The sequence below is a fragment of the Halyomorpha halys genome, unplaced genomic scaffold (genome assembly GCF_000696795.3).
Source record: "Halyomorpha halys isolate HHAL.00 unplaced genomic scaffold, Hhal_1.1 Scaffold1.1, whole genome shotgun sequence".
Classification (NCBI taxonomy): Eukaryota; Metazoa; Arthropoda; class Insecta; order Hemiptera; family Pentatomidae; genus Halyomorpha; species Halyomorpha halys.
This window is the reverse complement of record NW_027115366.1, coordinates 2,609,632-2,630,036: the sequence shown is the minus strand read 5'-3', so window position 1 is coordinate 2,630,036 and position 20,405 is coordinate 2,609,632. Positions and strand designations below refer to the sequence as shown.

General features: G+C 32.8%; 3 protein-coding genes across 4 annotated transcripts in view; 2 read left to right on the top strand and 1 right to left on the bottom strand.

The window, feature by feature from the left end:
• fu (STKc_STK36 domain-containing protein fused) overlaps positions 1-13,658 on the bottom strand; it is a 24,936-nt gene extending 11,278 nt beyond the window's left edge. The window contains exons 1-8 of one of the 2 annotated variants that reach the window (XM_014438284.2): positions 13,459-13,658; positions 12,622-12,735; positions 10,529-10,674; positions 8,121-8,300; positions 7,807-8,048; positions 6,580-6,670; positions 6,164-6,371; positions 1,954-2,226 (exon numbers count right to left, since the gene is read on the bottom strand). In XM_014438284.2, the coding sequence (XP_014293770.1) occupies positions 1,954-2,226; positions 6,164-6,371; positions 6,580-6,670; positions 7,807-8,048; positions 8,121-8,300; positions 10,529-10,674; positions 12,622-12,735; positions 13,459-13,572 (1,368 nt within the window). In that variant the 5' untranslated portion in view covers positions 13,573-13,658. The remainder of the gene's footprint in view (positions 1-1,953; positions 2,227-6,163; positions 6,372-6,579; positions 6,671-7,806; positions 8,049-8,120; positions 8,301-10,528; positions 10,675-12,621; positions 12,736-13,458) is intronic. The other variant, XM_014438361.2, reaches the window with a different exon arrangement.
• Positions 9,754-10,576, top strand: mRpL40 (mitochondrial ribosomal protein L40). Its single transcript, XM_014438470.2, has one exon. It carries the CDS (start codon positions 9,899-9,901, stop codon positions 10,469-10,471), a length of 573 nt encoding a protein of 190 aa, XP_014293956.1. The 5' UTR covers positions 9,754-9,898; the 3' UTR covers positions 10,472-10,576.
• A 5,381-nt stretch (positions 13,659-19,039) lies between the features above and the next one.
• LOC106693005 (chaoptin) overlaps positions 19,040-20,405 on the top strand; it is a 46,091-nt gene continuing 44,725 nt past the window's right edge. The window contains exon 1 of the mRNA XM_014414692.3: positions 19,040-19,181. Within this exon, the coding sequence (XP_014270178.1) occupies positions 19,161-19,181 (21 nt within the window). The 5' untranslated portion in view covers positions 19,040-19,160. The remainder of the gene's footprint in view (positions 19,182-20,405) is intronic.

Genomic DNA, 20,405 nt, shown 5'->3' with positions numbered 1-20,405 from the left:
TAGTTTCATTTTGTATCTTTTTAGCCCTGATGAAGCCCTGCAAAGTGGGGCGAAACGTTGGAAAATAAAATAGTTGTAAACTATTTTCGTTTCACTTGTGACCGCAACCCTGACAATCTTCCTATATATAAATTTAAAATTAAATATTTCTCAAATTTAATGTTAAAAATAAAATTTTATTAATAAAAAAAATTAAACATTATTGCAAGTTCGAGTCCCTGGCCCTATCCGGGATATTTTCAAGCATACTCACTCACAGCCTCCCCCCAGGTATTTGTGAGGCCCGTTAGCCTATGGGTGGCACTCATAAAAATAGGCATGGGAGCGACGAACCCCCCCTATGAAAACCACGATGTATTTCCTAAGTACATTGCGTGAAGCCTTGGACCTCCAGGGTCTGTCGTGCCAATAATAATAATAATAAAACATTATTAAATAAACCAAAAAAGGAGCCTTGAACTCACTATCTCACAGAGCGATCTCTTCTTCCGTTTCGTCTTCGATATTGTTAACTGTGCCACTACGTCCCACTGAGGATTGAGCAACTAACACTTATACTGTCTGTAACTAACAGTCTCTGAGGACTTGATCCCTAACAGTTACTTAAACTGAGACAGTGTCTAAACTTGAGAACTAGATCTCTATTACTGCGCAGGAGGACTTGGTCCCTATAACTGTGTAGGATCAAGCGGTAATACACCCACTGTATACTGACCTACTTCACATACATATAAACAGTGTATATTATGAGTATATGTACAGAAATATATACGAGTATATATAATGTTTAGTGTACGTATATAAAAAACAAAAAAAATATATATTGTATGAAGCATGCCCTCAACCGAATTGCCGGACACACTTCACTTTTGTTGGCTGGTTGGGTTGGAGTGGACTGTATAATTGAAAAATTAGATATGATTAAATGAAATAAAATTCTATTGTTTTATGTTACAAGTGGTGTATGGGGTGACCGAAAGAAAACATTTATGATTAAATGGTTAGTAAAATTTTGAATGACAGGGCTATGGAAATTGTAGATCTAAAATTGAGGTGGTTGATGATGATGTGGATGTTAACTATTGATAGATGAACTTACTCCATGGTTCTTTCTTCCCTCCACATTCTCATGCCTCTCTTCCCTCTGCTTCCGAGAACAACTCCAGGAGTTCTACTCACTCATGGTAGATTCCTGATGAGACAAAAAAAAGAATGGATTGCTTCTACCAGGAGACAAGATGGCTCTCTTCTCACCTTAGTCTGGGTTGTTTCTTTTCACCGAGAGCGCTGGAGGAGGTGAGATTTGGCTGTTGGCCACATGGGGCACTAATCCTATACAGCCTTTCCGACTCAACCTTTCGGTTGCCGTAGGTTACCCAGAACAATATATTTTTGTCTCTTTAATACGGGGACCACAACTCCAAACCAAGCTTTGTCATCCCCCATGTGTAAAGCAAAGTTTATGATCAGACTCAACAACCCAATTAAGGGTAATGACTTTATAAGGCTGAGTGGTCCCCAGATAAACCCACAAGATTGACTCAAGGCTACAGTAACAGAATAAAATCTGGTTTCTGCTCCATTCCTTTTAGGATTTATAATACTATAGGTTTTATGACTTGGGTCATTTCGTGATTATAAATCCTAACACCTTTCTCAATAAACAGTCTATTAGACAAAAAACTAATTTTCAAAATAGGATAAGCTGTTTCTAAAATTAGTGTGTTAAACAAACAACCTCTTCTGCTTAATATATTAAGATAAATAAGATTTTTTTCCCCAGAATTTTTATCAAAAAGAAATCAAAATATTAGAAAGAATTCCTTTGAAAAAATGAATTAAATAAGGCCATGAACGATTGTTGGTGAGATAACTAAGCTGAACAGACAAAAATTTGTAATAAAAATATACAGTACACAAATAAATATATACACATATATATTAAATACCAACCTTACGAATCTTTTCTAATTGAGCTTCTGATATGGAGTCGATTGTAAAAGGTATTGAAAATAAACTGGCAATGTATTCTACGACATTAGCTGAACTGGAACTCAACGCCCTACACACCATATTTACAAATGCAGCGTCACTGATCGACTCAGTATCACCATCCATAATTTCTTCCATACTTTGTTGTAAGAACACCAGCCATTCCTCGGATTCGAGTGCATTAAGGCACACTTCTTGACATCCTTCATCTAGCTTTAAAATTTCTTTTAGTTCCTTAACAAAAAAATATATATTCTAATAATTTTGGTAAATAGTTAATTTTTAAAAACTAATGACCTAGAATAATGGTTAAAAATAAATAAAATCTGTTTTTAACTAAAAGTTTGAAGGAAATAGTCCAGTAGAGCAAGAGTATACAATCCAAAGACAAGAACCACTGTAATACCGAGCAACTATTTTAGATTAGCTAATAATTAAAATAATGTTTTAAATAATATTTTCGAAATTATTCCTCTTTCCTTTCACTTACTTTTTCCATAATAAGAGGAAGAATAGTGATCTTGAAAAATTTTCAATTCAAGTTTTCAATGGACTACATCTGGACAAACGACTGACATGGAATCCTCACACAAGACTGAAAAGATAGGAAACTGCTCGTCGATTCCGACTATTACAACATTTACTAGACAAACGGTCTAAACTGTCAATCCATAACAAAAGACTGATCAACATGACTATTATAAGGCTTATCTGGACATATGGAGTTGAGCTCTGGGGTCGCACTAAACCATCAAATTCCTCCCGAATCCAATCCTTATAGTCTAAAATCCTTAATGCTCCTTACTTTGTCATGAATCAAGTCATCCATTAGGACCTCAATGTCTCATATGTTGCGAATTTGGCCAGAACCAGATACAATCCTTCCATGATAAACTTCCCAACCACCCAAATCCACTTGTTTCTAACCTGGCTTCTCCTTCATTACCTAATAATCCTTCTAGATGTATGAAAAGAAGATGGCCTCGAAATCTCCTCTAGAAATGTTATTGAAGTTCTATCAATGGGCAGATTCTCCACATGTCTGTATCACGTCACTTGTCACCTACAGCAACTAAGGAGCCGACATGTTTGTCAATATTCTGCGCATTGGCAATTTAGAATCAGGGCAGGGAGCACCTAGAGCCCTCGAAACCATTTTTGGTTGGATCCTAATGGGACCGATTAACGGCAATTCACCCGATAAAATCAAAATCGCAGCACGATCCTTCATTGTACCACTCCGTATACACGATGGGACAATTTCACGCAGGAGATAAACGAATTTTGGGAAACGGATCAAGTCGCAAGCGTTTCAAAATCGGACCCTCTCGGTGTTCAATGTGAGAGGTTTTTCGTCAATTCCCACTCTCCCGATGAAGTCGGCCACTTCAACGTGAAATTTTCGTTTAAACACAGTTCTCTGGTAATGAACAATTCTAAGTACGGAGACCTCAACCACTTTGAAAATTTTCGAAAGAAATTTGAAAAGAAACGCACCCTATCACATGAATATTTCAAGGTTAATCGGGAATATCGTGATAAAGGCTACATTTCACATGCCATCGCCGCTGGAAAACGTCATCTCCTGCCTCACACCGTTCTAAAAGACAGCTCCACCAACAGCTTTCGTTCTCAATTGTTTGCAATGAGTAAGGGGGTCTATCACCATTCGCTCACGGGCCCGACGTTGCAATGTCATAATCGTTTTTTTTTCTTCTACATTTTCTATCAATTCCGAACTACCGATACTCTGATGGAGTATAAGTCCTCGAAAAGTTCTTACCTATCGTCGGGGGTGAAATCGTTGGGGTCGCTCAATCGTTTTGTGAATCCCATTAGTTTGGCTAGGGTGGGCGGTAGGTTGCGTCTTACCCCTCTTTTATTTCTTGTGATGCATCCCCTACTATTACCCGCCAACTATCGTTTTGTCAATCCTTCGATTGACCCTTTACCCCAAACCTACCATCACACGGGGCCTCAACGTTTGGCTTCTCTTCTTCGAAATAGATTTTGGATCATTGCCGGAAGAGGGACCGTTATAGGTCACGCATTCATCGTTGCGCGACATACCATCGGTGGAGAGTAAAGGGGATAAACACTGTCATGGGCGATCTGCCGCAATCGTGATTTACACAAGGCAGGGCCTTCCTAAATGTTGGGGTTGATTTCGCTGGCCCTTTCTTCATCAAGGAATCACAGCAATGAAAGGCTGTATTGGGTAAGGCATATATCTGCCTCTTTATTTGCTTCAGCACCAAGGCTGTGCATACTGGTGGTTTCACAGTTGAGCACGGATGCTTTCATGGCCTGTTTTGACCGGTTTGTGGCACAACGGGGATTACCGAGCAAGGTATTTTCTGATAATGCAACCACCTTAGTTGGAGCATCAAATCGGCTGAGAGAATTCTATAAGTGGTGGACCTCTACAGAAATCATAGACAAATTGAAGGGATATTTTACACTTAAAGAGGTAGAATGGCATTTCATTCCTCCTTTAGCACCGCACTTTGGGGGACTATAGGAAGCGGGAATTAAATCTTGCAAATATCACCTCATCCGAATCGTTGGTAATCAGCAGACCAGCTTTGAAGAGTTGGCAACAATAGTCACCCGCTTTGAAGCTGTTCTTAACTCCCGGCCCCTATATCCGATATCTTCTGAGCCTGAAGATGATCAAGTTCTCACCCCGGGACATTTTTTGATTGGAGCATCTTTGGTAGCACCGCCAGAACAGGATTTGTTAGATATTCCAAGAAACCGCCTATCTCAGTGGCAACACTTGCAGCGTTGCATGAGTGATTTCTGGAATCGGTGGCGGATGGATTATCTAAACTGGCTTCAACAGAGGGTCAAATGGACGAAATCCCACACTTCCATCGTTCCGGGCACATTAGTTCTTCTTAGAGACCGTAACATTCCACCTTTGCAATGGCCTACTGCTCGAGTTTTGGAAGCATATCCTGGCAAGGATTGAGTTGTTACAGTGGTGAAACTGCGAATGGGAAAGACCAAAATCGTACGACCTGTTGCTCTTCTTTCACTGTTACTTCCTGAGGAGGGGAGTTTATAAAAATTTCATTTTTGGTGGGCGGTATGTTAAAGCCCAAAATTTTTATTTCTGTTTAGGTTAATTTTGTTTTGACAACTTTCCAAGTGACTTTTAATTTTGTTAGTTGTAAGTTTATGTTTATTCATTTATTTATTTTTTTTTAACTATAAGTAATTTCAATTTGGTAAATAATAATAAGGAGGTTTAGTGTTTATAAATACACTGAGGAGGTGCAGAACAATACTGAAGGCAGTGGAGCTAGTTCCTGCATAACCGCGGATGAGGCAGTTGGCAGTGAAGATTTAGGCAGCACTGGAGCGATGTTAGTTGGCATTGGCACGACGTAAGACGAGAGAGACGCACTGCTTCACGGACGCTCCACCGCCATTGTTTGTTGACTCTAGTTTGGAGGAGCTATTTTGTTTTGGAACCCTTTCACCGGCAGTCACCTCAGTGCAGTCTACGTTTTTTGGAGTCATCGGGTTGCCTGGTAACCTCTCTCTCACCAGCTCGCCAGCGGTCATCCTGGGCAACCAACTCTAGACTCGTAATGTTATAGTGATATGCGCATATCGACCCCAGGCCCATCTGTGAATGACTTTCTTTTCTTCCTTCGAGTTTCATATTTTCTTTTTTTTTTGCTTTAATTAACGTATTATTTCTAGTGTAAATAGAATTGTTTTTTTTTTCTTTTTGTTTGTACATGTATCAAAATATATTCATCCCTTTTACTCCACGATCTTTTTTTTTTAACAACATAACAATTCATGTTTTTGTTTATATTTTAATTAATTAAATCTTTGTATCACTTGGAAAGTTATTTTTTATTATTTCATTTTCTCGATTATTTTTTTTTATGTGATATTTATTTCAGGTCCTCCGTTACTTTTTTTTGTTTTATTTTATCTCGAACCAGCGAACATTACCCTCTGGGGAAGAGATCGGTTGTCCCATACGAAACACCCCTCGCCCCAACAAGTACTTTGTAAGGAAGTACCCACTTTAAGAGGCTGGATGGACCCCAGGTGGCTCCCTGAACCCACAGAGTTGACTCACAGCTACAGCAATAGAATCACCTGCTACAACTGGTTTCGAACCATAAAGATATTTTTTGACACTTACTATTTGATTAGGACACATGATATTCGGCCCTTCACCAGGCTGCATTTCAGACCTATCCTGTACATCCATACATTTTAATCTTCTAATAAGTTCTTCATCATCAAAATCTCCCTTGCTCGGATTAATGCTCACATTAGCTTTGATTTTCGGTTCATCCATAATCTTAGTAGATAATCTTCGTTTTTCTAAAATAGCTTCTTCTACTATTCTGAAATTAAAAAAATTAGAAGATAATTATATAATCATAAAATCGCTAAAAGTCAATAGATAACCAAAATCTTTACCTTTCTTGACCCGTGAAGCCAGCGGTTACGAAATGAAAATTCAATTATAAGACTTATGAATTTTTTAAAAGCCATAATAACTATAATTAGAGGAATTTATCAATATGATAATATAATTTTTAAAACGCTTACTGGTTCTGGGCTGCTATGATATCCTGCATCTGAAGTTCTTTAGCATGAGCTTGAGATGAAGTCAGTTCACTAGTAAGAGGTAACGTAACACCTGAACATAATAAATTATTTTAAAAAAAAAATAAATAACAGATATTTTGACATAACTATAGAGAAGTAATTTAGAAACTATAGTAGAGGTATTCATGACCTTTAGTTAAACATGTTACAGTATGTTAAATGACAAAAGTTGATGAAAAAAGAAATAATGTATATATGTATATATAGTTGACCGTAAAAATTGATATATAAGAAGATGGTCAGGGTTGCGGTCAAAGGTGAAACAAAAATAGTTTTTTTTTTTCCCCGTATTGTTTTTGTTTTATATACATCTCCTGTACTTTTTTAGCTTTATATTTTACGTATTTTTATATGAAACTTTTACTCTTGCCTTTGTTACTTGCTTTTTATTCTTTTCATTGTATCTTATCTTTTTATTTTTATTCCTATCATTGTATCTTATCATAGTTTCATTTTGTATCTTTTTAGCCCTGATGAAGCCCTGCAAAGTGGGGCGAAACGTTGGAAAATAAATAGTTGTTAACTATTTTTGTTTCACCTTTGACCGCAACCCTGACCATCTTCTTATATATAAAAAAGAAATAAGTTGTGTTAAATAGAAAAATATTTCCTTCTTTTAGCATATTAAAACGATAAAATATTTAAGATGGTTAAAAGTTTGCTAATAGATCTGCTAAATGGAGAATGATGTCACGCAACATTTTGTCTGATCTTTTGATAGGTTAGTTATTCATAGTTCCTGTTTCTTTCGTGTTGTTTTTGTTTTGGATGATTTGAAAACTCTAATAAAGTAGTGGATAAAAATAATGAAATTATTGAAGGTTTCGGAAGAAAGGTTACAAAGTTGCCGAGCTCCTCTACATTTGGCATATAATACTATACTTCTAATATTTAGCATGTTAAAACATTATACATTTAAAATAATATCATGAATAGTGAGTAATTTCAGGAAACTATAATGAATAATTTAAGTTTCATAATAAATATTAATGCAAAATTGTGAGACATAATTAGTCATGACTAATTTACTAAAAAGTTAACAGTAATTTTAAAATTTTAATTTATTTGTGTATATTATTACTCTCCTGACAACACCTCCAATCATCTTTTACCCACATTGAATCTACAATCAACTATAAAAACCTATTATAAACAAATAAATGTAACCTTGATCAGAAGTTATCAAAACATGTCCTTTTACGAAAGGATGTTCTAAGAGATAAGGCCAGGACAGTCTTTCAATAGGATTCTTCAGCAAAAGACCTTTGAGTAAACTAAGACAATCTGAGGAAATGGACACTGGCCATCTCACAGGCTCGCAGCGGATGAGATTTGCCAAATGCAAAATATTATTCGTTTTAAAAGGAGGCGAACCGACAACCATTTCATACGTGATACAACCCAACGACCTGAAAATTTAAAGTCAAAAGTTAAAATTACTTCTATATCATACAGGTAAAATAATGTAAAAATTTTAATACCATAAATCAGCATTATGATCATAAGGATTTCCTTCCATAAGTTCTGGTGCCATGTATAACGGAGTCCCTTTGATAGAAGTGAGAACATGTGTTCCTAAGCTCATGTTTCTGGCAAAACCGAAATCACAGAGCTTTGCGACTCCTTTTTCACTTAGCAGAACATTTTGAGGCTTTAAATCCCTGTCAAAAATTATAGATGTAGTAAAATTTTAAAGAGTTTGCTTTATCCACATAAACAAAGTAAGATTAAATATGATAAATCTTAAAATTGCAATGGTTCAAAGTAAAGTAATTGTTGGAGCTATTTGATATACAGATGTCTATAAAAGCAAAAAACATTTATCTTTGTAGGTGTAGTAGTTTTCATATTTGCTAAAATAAATTGATTTCTGATTGTTCGAATAAAATTCCATTATAAAAACTAACCATAAAAAAATAAGTGTCACACACTTCTTTATAGTACATTAATTTGAGTCCTGGAAAACATCTGTAAGTTTAATATTTTCTGAGATAGAGGAGTTTTTCATAGACCCAAAAATGTTGTCCGAAAAACTAGATATCTACATTCTGTGAATTTATTTTATTCACATATTATTCATTATTGATATTTATCAAATATCATAAGAACTACCACTCCTACGAAGATAAAGGTTATACAATACTTTATAGTACTTTCAACAAGCTTTAATTTGAGTGCTAATAGATATCTGTACCTCAAATAGTTCCTAGGATATGAAAATTTATAAAATATACAAAATAAATTCACTAACTGCTCACTTTTCAGTGCATTTTTTAAGAAATGTTGCTTTCACAAAATTGTATCTTGGGAACAATTAAATGTAAATAGCTCTTTCAGAGCTCATCTTTTAGTAAATGTACTCTACTTTAAATGATGATTTTTATTTTGATGTTCTATAAAGTTTTCAAGTATTATAAGTAATTTTAAAGATATCGAGATGAGAAAGAAATTTTTTTTTTTAATATTTTGAAACAGCAGCCATTTCTTATTCCCCCAAACTATACTTGGCAAACTCATCAATTCTGACTAGTAACCATACATAGTTTTTATTGAATCAATCAAAAATTGCCTTGAAATAACTTTTTCACTTTCTTCTACCCAAGCTCTTGTACTATAAGCCACTAGCTTCTTGCATGACAAAATAGTAGTAGTACCTTGAGGAAGTCAAACAAAAAAATAATAAGCACATAAGTATACAAAACATCTATTTAAAATAAACAAAAATATATATTAAAAACTAAATATATACTTCGGCATCATAATAATTATGATGACCTTGTATGTACCTTTTTTAATAAAGCATACTTTGATTGAATGTTTATAATAATATTTTCAACAGTGATATATTTTTTTCATTACTATAATTTATTCTATTTGATCACACAAATTATGTGAGAAACAAAATGTAAATAGAGAATAATGACCATAAAAAGAAAAAAATATAACATAATTACAAATATAATTTATTAACTATAATTGTTTAGGTGTAATTGACAAAGATTTATTTTTTAATATAAGAAAATGCATTCTAGGATTCCATTTAATTCATAAGTTCTCAATATCAACTTCAGATAGCAGCACATACGCTTATAACCTAATAGTTACCTCTTTCATTCGGTTGTTATTCAAGTATAGATACAACATAAAGTGAATGATTTTTATTTAAAGATATTTTTAATTACGTTGTTTTTAATTGTATAATATTATGTTCACTGTTTTTGAATTTTAATTTGTAAATTATATATCAATTATAATAAGAATGTTTACATTTTTAAAATTGAGTAATATCACAAGGCAGATATCCACATCATGTCCAAATTATTTTCGTTTGACTCCTGCTTTGTTGGGAGAACCGTTGAAAAAGAAAAAAAAGATTGACCCAATGGTAATAAAACAGAGGGAAGAAAGGAGAAGAAGGCGATTGGAAAAGCAGATTAAAAAATTAGAGAAAAATACACGACAGTACAAGCCAATAGATGAGTGTGAAGTACCAGAGGAACTTTCAAATGAAAGAAAACTACGGAAGAGAGTGTTGGAACCTCTAAGTGAAGAAACATTGGTAGAACGTGTTAAATTATTCAAGGAATGGGCAAGATATAAGCATAGACGCCAATTAGTTGACCTTAAAATGTTTGAAAGGCTGCTTATGTCACAACAATTGGCTTTGGATGAGCTGAGGAACGAGTCAGAGGAACTGTATCAAGCAGCTATTCAAATAGATCAAACATTAATTCCATTCAGAAGCAGAGGTCCTGTTGAAACTCCACCTATTGAAAACTTTGACAGCCCAGATGGGGAATATATCGATATTTCAAAAAAGTGGAAGGTCTAAATACTTGTAATCAACTACATAAGTAAATCTTATAATTTATATCAAAACTTGTCTCACCTATGTAACACTCTGTTAGAATGTAAATAATACAGTGCTGAAACTAAATCACTTGTAATCTTTCTCGCTAATTCCTCATGCAGAAACCTTTCTGAAGCTAGGATACGGTACAAATCTCTGAATGCGCATTCTGTGACGACAGCTATCTATAATTAAATCAATGGAATTGGTGACTAGATAAATCGCATTTATTCAAGATTTCTTGATAACATTATCTACCTATGACAATGTTGCCAAGAAAATTAAAAAAATATATAATATAAAAACAAAAATACATTAATAGTCTCCTGGTCAATATTGAAAAATAACTTAAATGTATATAACCACTAATTATTTATTTATAAATAGGTTTATACCTCTATGGTTGATAAATGGGCAGGCATTAGTCATGGTCAGAGATTAGAAATTGTCATTTTAAGACTATCTTACAATTTAGTGATAAAAGTGTAATCTTCCCATCACACCTTAAGCCAGTAAATATGATTCAGAGAACTTAATATGCAAACCAGACTTTCTTTGGACGCATTTTGATCTCGAAGATCAATGTGATTAACTTGGTAATTCTCTTAATTTTACTATTTCTTAACGCTATATTTATTTATAAAGATTTTGTATAGAAAAATAAATTATACAGATTAGATTGTATATAGGTGAATAATAAAATTTCATTAGTAAGATTGCTATGAATATTTTTAAGAGAAACATCTTAAGTCTTGGTTAAGCAAATTAGCCTGAATCGAAAGAAAAGTGAAACACTTTCCATTCTCAAAATATAAAATAGTGTAACATATTAAATAAAATAAAAACATGTATTACACATTTAACATGAAAAAGAGCTATTTCAGTTTAATAATTCACATCCTTTTACCATAGTTTAATATACGACAGAGTAGATTAAGGAAGCGGAGATATTTCCTATAGAAGTCCTGATTTTAGGCCTCATCTGTTGCTTAATTTATTCATTAATATGTTAATAAGAAAAATTAACAATTAGATAATTCTGAAGAAGAGAAAAACATCTGGAAACATTGAAAAGAAATGTGAACATCAATAAAATTAAATAATATAATTGTCCACAAATGCTAGAACCAAAGGTGTTGTAATTCTACCGCACAAGAGTCTTATGCATATCTTTTTGTTTTTACAGATATATCATAAATTCATGATTTTTTTTTTTTTAGTCTAAAAATTCAAATCCTTCTACTATACTTTAACATACATCAGTGTAGATTAGGAAACCGGAGATATTTCCTATAGAAGTCCTGGTTTTAGGCCATATCTGTTGCTGGATTTATTCATTAATATGTTATAAAATAATTTAAAATTAGATAATGCTGAAGAAGAAAAAAAACATTGAAAAGAAATATGAACATCAATAAAGGAACAAGAAATATTACAACAAGCATATGATTTTTTTTTTTCTATTATATGAAAAACCTACAAGTTTCTTTTCTAATCATCCAATAATTATCGCTTTTACAAGTGATTTCAACTCATTTATCTTGCTGAATTGGACAAATAAATTTCACTCCTAATACTAAAAACTTCCTCCAAAAATTTATGAACTAATAATTTAAATAAACTGAATCTTGTAACACACTAACCCTGGACACAAACAATGTTAAAACACAGATTCAAAAATGTCTAGAGTTCAAGAATCATACTCATATATCATTAAAAACATTCCACGATAAACTCAACAGACAACGAAAATGTCTAAGTTTTGGGTAAACTTAATACCTAATTGGGTATTAAGGCTGCGAAGTAGCTGGCAGGGTAATAAACTCATATAAAGTTTCACGTTAGTAGTGGGTGCTGATCACCATGCCATTTATATTAAATTCATATTGCACCCGGTTATTCAGATAATGTGACAGATGATCTATTGAATAAAGATGGAAAAACACATATATATATATTTCTTTAAAGAACATTAATTATTAATTAAACTATTTCAGATATTGCCTTACATTTTTGTGAATAAACAAAATTTAATCATAAAACATTGTGCTAACTAAAAAAAATAAAGTAATACAAGACGCTGAAATATAATAAATTATAAATCTAATAAAGTATTGGTATTTTTGACTTACTTCATTCTCGGTCTCAAACGAATCAAACATCTGGATAATGTTAGGGTGATTAAAATGTCTCTGGATTTCACATTCCTTTCTCAGACTGATTAGTTCTTTTTCAGTACGTCCATGCTAAAAACGAAAATTTATAGTAATTATCATGAACTAGAACCCATTTCCCAATTTGAAGTAAAAATCTTAAGAATTATCAGGAACAACACTAGCAATCTCCACTTTTCCAAATCATTAGTAACACGACTAAAACTTTCACTCTTCTATCATATATGAAATTATACCTGATGATCATACTTATTTTAAGGCATCATACACAACTAGTTTTCATAAAAATAAACAACGTTATTAAAGTAACTGTTTTTTTTTTTTTTTTATTGCTACCTAGGACCTATACAGTCCCAGAATGTGAATGTCAACATTCTTTTCTAGGATCCACTGTAAAATAAATTTTGACCGATCCAGGTGGGATTCGAATCTACAACCAAAACTAAGTGTCCTGGGGCTAATGTTACCTACATTTCATCAAAAAGTAGAGGTTATTTCAATTTTACCATATTCTTACATGAGTGTCATATACTTTATGACAGTTACAAAAATGTTATTAACAGATTTTCCAAGAAACCTCTTAAAGTAAACAGATCTAATTTCTAATTCAGACTAACAAAATTTATTTAGAAGACATATTTTTTACATAAATTCCTATTTTGTTTTTTAATAGAATTCTCTTGAGTACTAACATTCCTGTGGCAGACATGCATTTTAAGTTGTGGATAAAAGTAACAACAAAATGATTCTGAAAATACTTGAAGATGAATTTAATGCAAATAATTCTAATTGTACCTTTTTGATAAGTTTTAAAGCAACTATCTCATTGTCACTTTTTCTTCTTGCTTTATAAACTTGCCCAAACGATCCCTCACCGAGAATCGGGAAAAAGAGACTATAATTATTCATATTATCAGAATATTATATTATAAAATGTAGTCTTCATAAAATATAGTTTTCAAACATCACAACTCTGTAACCTCAAGGTGTAAATAAACAAATTTATTTCTACAGTTGTCTTTAGACTTCGCCAGCGAAGTAAAATTTCAGCCCTTGAAACAAGAAACCTAATAATGACGTCATGAGATTCCATAGCCTAAGTGTCATTTTGAAAATATTTAAAATTGCAACCCTAAATCTATATAGTTATACTGTGTATGATGGTACGTCCTTCATAAATTTCTTTTATTCATGTTTACAATTTGTTCAAATGAGTCTTATCTTCAAAAATCTCGCAATTTAATTATGACATTTGAACCCATATCACTCAATATTAATATATAGTCACAATCAATTGTTTAATAATTAAATTTTACATCAAGAGTAGAAGAACTTGGCATGAGTATCACTCAACCTTTGATTTAGAATCAAATTTTACGCACTAAATTATATCTTAAAACAACTCCTTAAGATAGTTCTGTAGCAAGCACGAAATAAGTCCGGTAGGCATTTTTGACACCTTGCTGTACTTATAACATACATTACTTACAAATTTTCACTTACTCAAATACAGTTTTTTATGTAAAACTAAGTACTGGTCTTTTTCTTTCACTTATCTATATGGAATACATAGTATGGGGAAGAATTGCGATCGTGAAAAATTTCTATTTCTATTTTTTTGACTGAATTACATATTTTTAGGTTCCTTGAGTTAAAATGGTTAGGTCTCACAGAATGGATTTTAGGTATGTGAACAGTCTAGCTCAAATACGTAATGTTATATGAAACTGAAATTACGCATTTAAGGCGTGTATGTGCCCGGAATGTTACAGCAACTTTATTTTTTAAAATCGACCAACTGGACCTAAGATTTCATAAAATCGATTTTACACGTTTCTGTGATTTTCTCAAAAATGGATTTAAAAATTTTGATTAAACTTGATAGATGCAATTAAAAGTTCTTTAATATCAGCTAAGTACTACTAAAAATGTCTTAAACAATTAAATCTGGCAGAATTTAAATGACGATTTTTTTACAAAAAGTCCTCTAAAGAATCACTAATTTTGTTTATTTGATATAATTAACCATATTACATTCTTATTAGTAGTAAAAACGTTTAAATATAAATTATGAAAGGATTTGATAGATGATCAACATAAGAAGATAATAGGAAGAATCTTTTTTACAAGTGGAAAACACCATTTCCAGAAAAAAGAGTAGTAATATTGACCTATTATATACCGCGGAAAATTTCTGGAAAATTATTAATACGTGAAATTTAAGAGGAGTAGGTTATCGGCCTATTACCCCTGAGTCAGGAGGGGCTGCCTCCTTAGAGGACTCTGACATGCTTCCCCATCCTGGTAGGGGAAGTGACCCTAGGGTGTGTACTGGAAGTGACCTTATGTTATTGTAAGTGTGTGGTGTGCAACCAGTGCTGAACTCAGGAACCCGCCAGGAATATACTGAAATCCCCTATTTCCCCGGAAGGAATAAAGTCGTGAACAAAATTAAACATTTTTGATGCGTGGACTGTGGATGTTTTTGGATTGGTGATCAAATTCCCAGCAAATAAAAAAAAAAAAACAATAATTGAAATTGGACCCTTACTAACAAGAATACGACAAGTTGAACTTTTGGATCACATTCTCGAATTTGTTTTTATTTTTTATTATACATACATATTATACGTTGGAGGCTATTCATATTTCCAAATTTTCTAGAGTCTGATTTGAAAGATCATCTATTGCTTTCTAAGATCTTTATTGGACCAATATTATTAATGACACAATAAACATTTTTTTCTATTACAATTCCACGGAAAACTGTAATGAAAGTGAATAGACATGCGAGATATTTGATTTTTGTTTTTTTACTGAAGCAGTGAAACCGTTTAATGAGAACCAATCGCTTTTAAGAACACCTATATTTGAAGGACAATTTTAAATGTACCACAATCTTATATAAGAAAATAGTGTATTTTAAACCTCTTTTTAAGTAACCCTCTATCTAGATAGCGAAATGCGGGCAATGGGAATTACCTGAAAATGGCAATATTTTTTCTTATTCTACACAAATAATCATTTGGTAGATAATAATCTTGAAATCTATACTGAACGTAAGCAGAAAACAATAATATAAAATTTGCCCACTGGAACGAATACATGTCCATTGTTTTATTTAATTGTGTTCATATAATCAATGTACATTCTCAAATATAGCAATAGCGAAGCATTGCCAAGTGTACTAGTATAAGCCAATTTAAAAGTTTTAAGTATAGTCTATTATAAAGTTTCATAGTAAAGAAAGTATATTTATAGTCTGTTTTTTCAATGTCAGAACGGATTCAGGACTCGTATAAAAAGACTCAGAATTGAGCTGTGTCATAATAAGTGTCATTTGGGCAACTTGCCAGAAGCACCTTGGAATTTTGCCAAATTTATCTCGCTGCAATGAAGATGAAGAAGTTCCGACAAGTACTTGAGCAAGCAGTCAAATGCGAAAGGATAAAGATATCTTTAGCAGAGTCGTCAGAAACCATTCTTCTAACTTAAAGCATTGATTAGAATAGTACTACCATTGGGTTGTTCTTTCCCAAAATTATCACGTGTTCTGAAACATTTATCATATTTACTTATGTTATTGAACAGAATTACAATAACCCAAGCGGAGAAAAAAGTCCGTCTTTTGATTGCTTTAATGAAAATTATCTATAATTACAAGTCAAAAGTAATGAGTCAGCCAAATAGTTATTGGGAATAATAAATAGTGGCTGTTTAAAAACGTATATCTCAGGAATAATTAAACGTACAGATGTCTAGCACTCAAATTAAAGCTAGTTTAATGTACTGTTGAGTGGTTAGTGGCATTTATCTTCGTAGGAATAGTAGTTTGAGATATTTGCCTTAATAAATTCACAAAATGTTGATTTATAGTTGTTCGTACAAAAGGTTTGATTTATAAAAAACTATATGTCATGAACCATTCGACATACAGATGTCTGCCAGCAAACAATTTTATTTTTAATAACTTATTTATTGTTATTTACAACTGTATACATATATACACATCAAGTAAATTTGCTGTAAGTGATATTATGACATGATACAAACATGTCGAGAATCTACCAATTGATAGAACTCCAAAAAAATGTCTAAAGGAGAAGATCTCGAGACCATCTTCTTTTCTGGCGCCTAGGAGGATTGTTAGGTAGTGTAGGAGAAGCCAGGTTAGAAACGAGTTGTTATGGGTGGTTGGGAAGTTTATCATGGAAGGATTGGTATCTGGTTCTGGCCACAGGATGATTTGATTTGTGACAAAATAAGGAGCATTAAGGATTTTGGACAGTAAGGATTGGATTCGAGAGGAATTCGATGGTTTAGTGGAGCCCCATAGCTGAACTCCTTATGTCCAGATAGGCCTTATAACAGTCATGTAGATCAGTCTTTTATAATGGATTGGAAGTTTGGACCGTTTGTCTAGTAAATGTTGTAATGCGAACAAATTAAAACTAATTTAACATACTATTAAGTAGTTTAAATTATATATATAACGTAGGAGTAGTTTTCATGATATTTGCATATGAATATCCATTTTCCACTTGACAATTAAGAGAAATCTATTTAGTTTAGCAAATATCATAAAATCAACTACTCCTACGATAAGTGTACTTTCTATTTCACAGTGCGTTAAATTAGTTTTCATTTGAGTGCTGGCAGACATCTGTACGTCTAATGATTCTCGAGGTATAGATTCCCCAATATAAATTCAGTAACTACTTATTTTTCAGTAAATTTTTTATGAAATGCTGCTTTTTAAAAAAATGTATCTCGTGAACTATTGAACGGAAATAGCTCTATTTAGGGGTTATATTTTAGCAATTTTTCTCTACTTTTAATGATATTTTATTAGATTTTTTATTATTGTATACAGTTTTAAAGATTTAGAGCTTCTGAAAGAAAAATTAATTATTTTTTTTTAACGTTTTGAAACAACCGACATTTTTCATTCTCCTTAACTATACTTGGCAGTGGTATCGATTTTGACTAGTAATTATGCATAGTATTTATTAAAGTAATCAAATATTGGGGTAAAATACCTGACATTTTTTACCCCCCGGGCTCTTCTACTAGTACCTTTAAGAGTCCAAGTTATCCTGCCATCCTGTCTGGATGTAAGTGAACTGTTACTTTCACTCTGACTTCGAATCTGAAAGGTACAGTAAAGTATGAAAGTATCCCCCTCTTCCCATTTCTTAATAGGAACTGTATTTTGTATTTTTCTTTTTATCTGTTATTTTCTTTTTTAATTAATTGTCTATAACCTTTTATTATTCTGTATAATTTTTATATTCCATTGTACATCTTCTTTTATTTTTCAGTTATATTGTTCATTTATGTTTACATAATTTAAATGTTTCTATCTTTTTTTAGTCCTGAACAAGTCTGTATGTAAAATATGCCGCTAATGAAAGAACATGAATATTCAGATATCACCTTCAGGAATCATGAAATGATAAAGATAGCAATCGGTCGATTTCAATTTACAAGACAGATCTAAGAAAAAAATTTCATTTTCGACCAGAGGTGAAACCATCGTACTGGAGTGGTATTGTCATAATGCATCGAAAACCTTTCGAAAAACAACCTGCATTGGATGTTTGACGACAAATAGTGAAGAAACTAAACGAACTGTGTTAAGAAGTCCTTCCACACCCACCTTATTCACTGGATTTATCTCCAACAACCTTATTCTCTGAATTTCCATCTGTCCAGAAATTTGGATAACTTCCTTAAAGGTAAGATTTTAGAAAATGATTCTCAGGTTAAAAACGAATTTTCTCCCTTCATTTGTTTATAATTTGGTTACACGTTAGGGGATCTCAAATTCGAAACCCTAAAAAATATGGAAGTGAAAAATATATATTAAAACTCCCTTAAAACTTAAAAAAAAAAAAATGTAAGAGACAATCCGTTGAATAAGTCTTTGACAAGACCTACAGTTCCATTTTTATTTATATTGCATCTTTTTTAACTTTTTATTTACTTTGTTCATTTATGTTTACATTATTTAAGTGTTTCTATCTTTTTTAGCCCTGATGAAGCCTTGAAACGTGGGGCAAAACGTTGGCTCAAATTAAATATTTTCCTTTTATTATTATTCGGTCAATCAGCGACCTTCCATAGAAAAATTAACATGCTTTCTAGCCTATACTTTTAACTGTATATATGAACATGTTAATATTTATATGAGTTATTATTATATCACGGTAGTAATACTACAGTGAGCCAATCAAGATATATATCTCTTACAATGTTATATATAACATGGGACATAAAAAAAAACTTATCTGGACTGACTTGAGAATCGGAATGAATGACCTAAGGAGCTATCCCAGAATAAGGTATGAGGTAGGGAGATGGGTCTTGGCTCTTGGCAGCGTCACATGTTAGTTTGCTCTGGGGCTCTGCTCCGTGTGTTACGTTGATGCGATTTGAGATGTGCGTGCGATCGGACAATATACCGCCCAGGAGATAATACGACTTTTTATTATAGCATGGGATTTACTATTACTATTGTAAGTATCACTGATTAATTAACAACTGCTTTATTTGTTTACTTATTTTATTATCAATGGTTTCGAAATTGGAGGATAAAAATAAATCCCAACAAATCACATTTACTCTTCGTCGTAAACCTGCCGACTGCCCTACAGTATACTTTAATAATGTGGCTCTTACCCCTGTAGAACAGATTCGTTATCTTGGACTACATCTTGACAAACGACTAACCTGGAATCCTCACACAAGACTGAAAAGACAGGAAACTGCACGCAGATTCCGACTATTACAGCACTTACTAGACAAACGGTCTAAACTTCCAACTCATTACAAAAGACTGATCTACATGACAATAATAAGGCCCATCTGGACGTAAGGAGTTGAGCTTTGGGGCTCCACTAAACCTTCGAATTCCTCTCGTATCCAATCTTTACAATCCAAAATCCTTCGTAAAATCCTCAATGCTCCTTATTTTGTTACTAATAAAACCATCCATAAAGACCTAAATGTTCCTTATGTAACCGATCTAGCCCAAACCCGATATTATTCCTTCCATAATAAACTCCCTAACCACCCAAACCCACTAGTTTCTAACCTTGCTTCCTCTTCCATTCCTGGCAATCCTCAGAGGCGCTTGAAAAGAAGATGGCCTCGTGACCTTATATTGTAAACTGTTTTTAGAGTTCTACTACTAGGTAGTTTCTCTACATCCTGTATCATATCATTATGTCATTATGATCAAATTTACTTGTTGTATATTTTTTTATACAGTTGTAAATATCAATAAATAAATAAATAAAAAAATTTTATTAACATGAGTAAATATTTCAAACATGAAGAATAAATACCACCAAACATTAAATCTGCAGCTCTAAAACCCATGAAGGGTAAGGAATGCAGTACTTTATAGAGAATTACTGCGACTAGACCAACGGTTATGAAACGATTTGGTTAGAATCACCCTCGACTGCCTGATTTTTACCCACTTTATGAGGCTGAGTGGAGCCCGAAGGGTTCCCGAATCCACAGAGCTGACTCAACGGCTACAGGTAACAGATAATAATTATCTGCCACAGCCGGATTCGAACCCAGGTTCTTGGAGTTAGTAGTCAATTGCCTTATCAGTGAGCTACTCACTCTTACTATTAATGTTTCAATTAAAAATTAATTTAAAAAATTTGTATTTTTAGAAAATAAATGTAGTTATTCACTCATAGTAAAATCAATATTCCTTTTATATA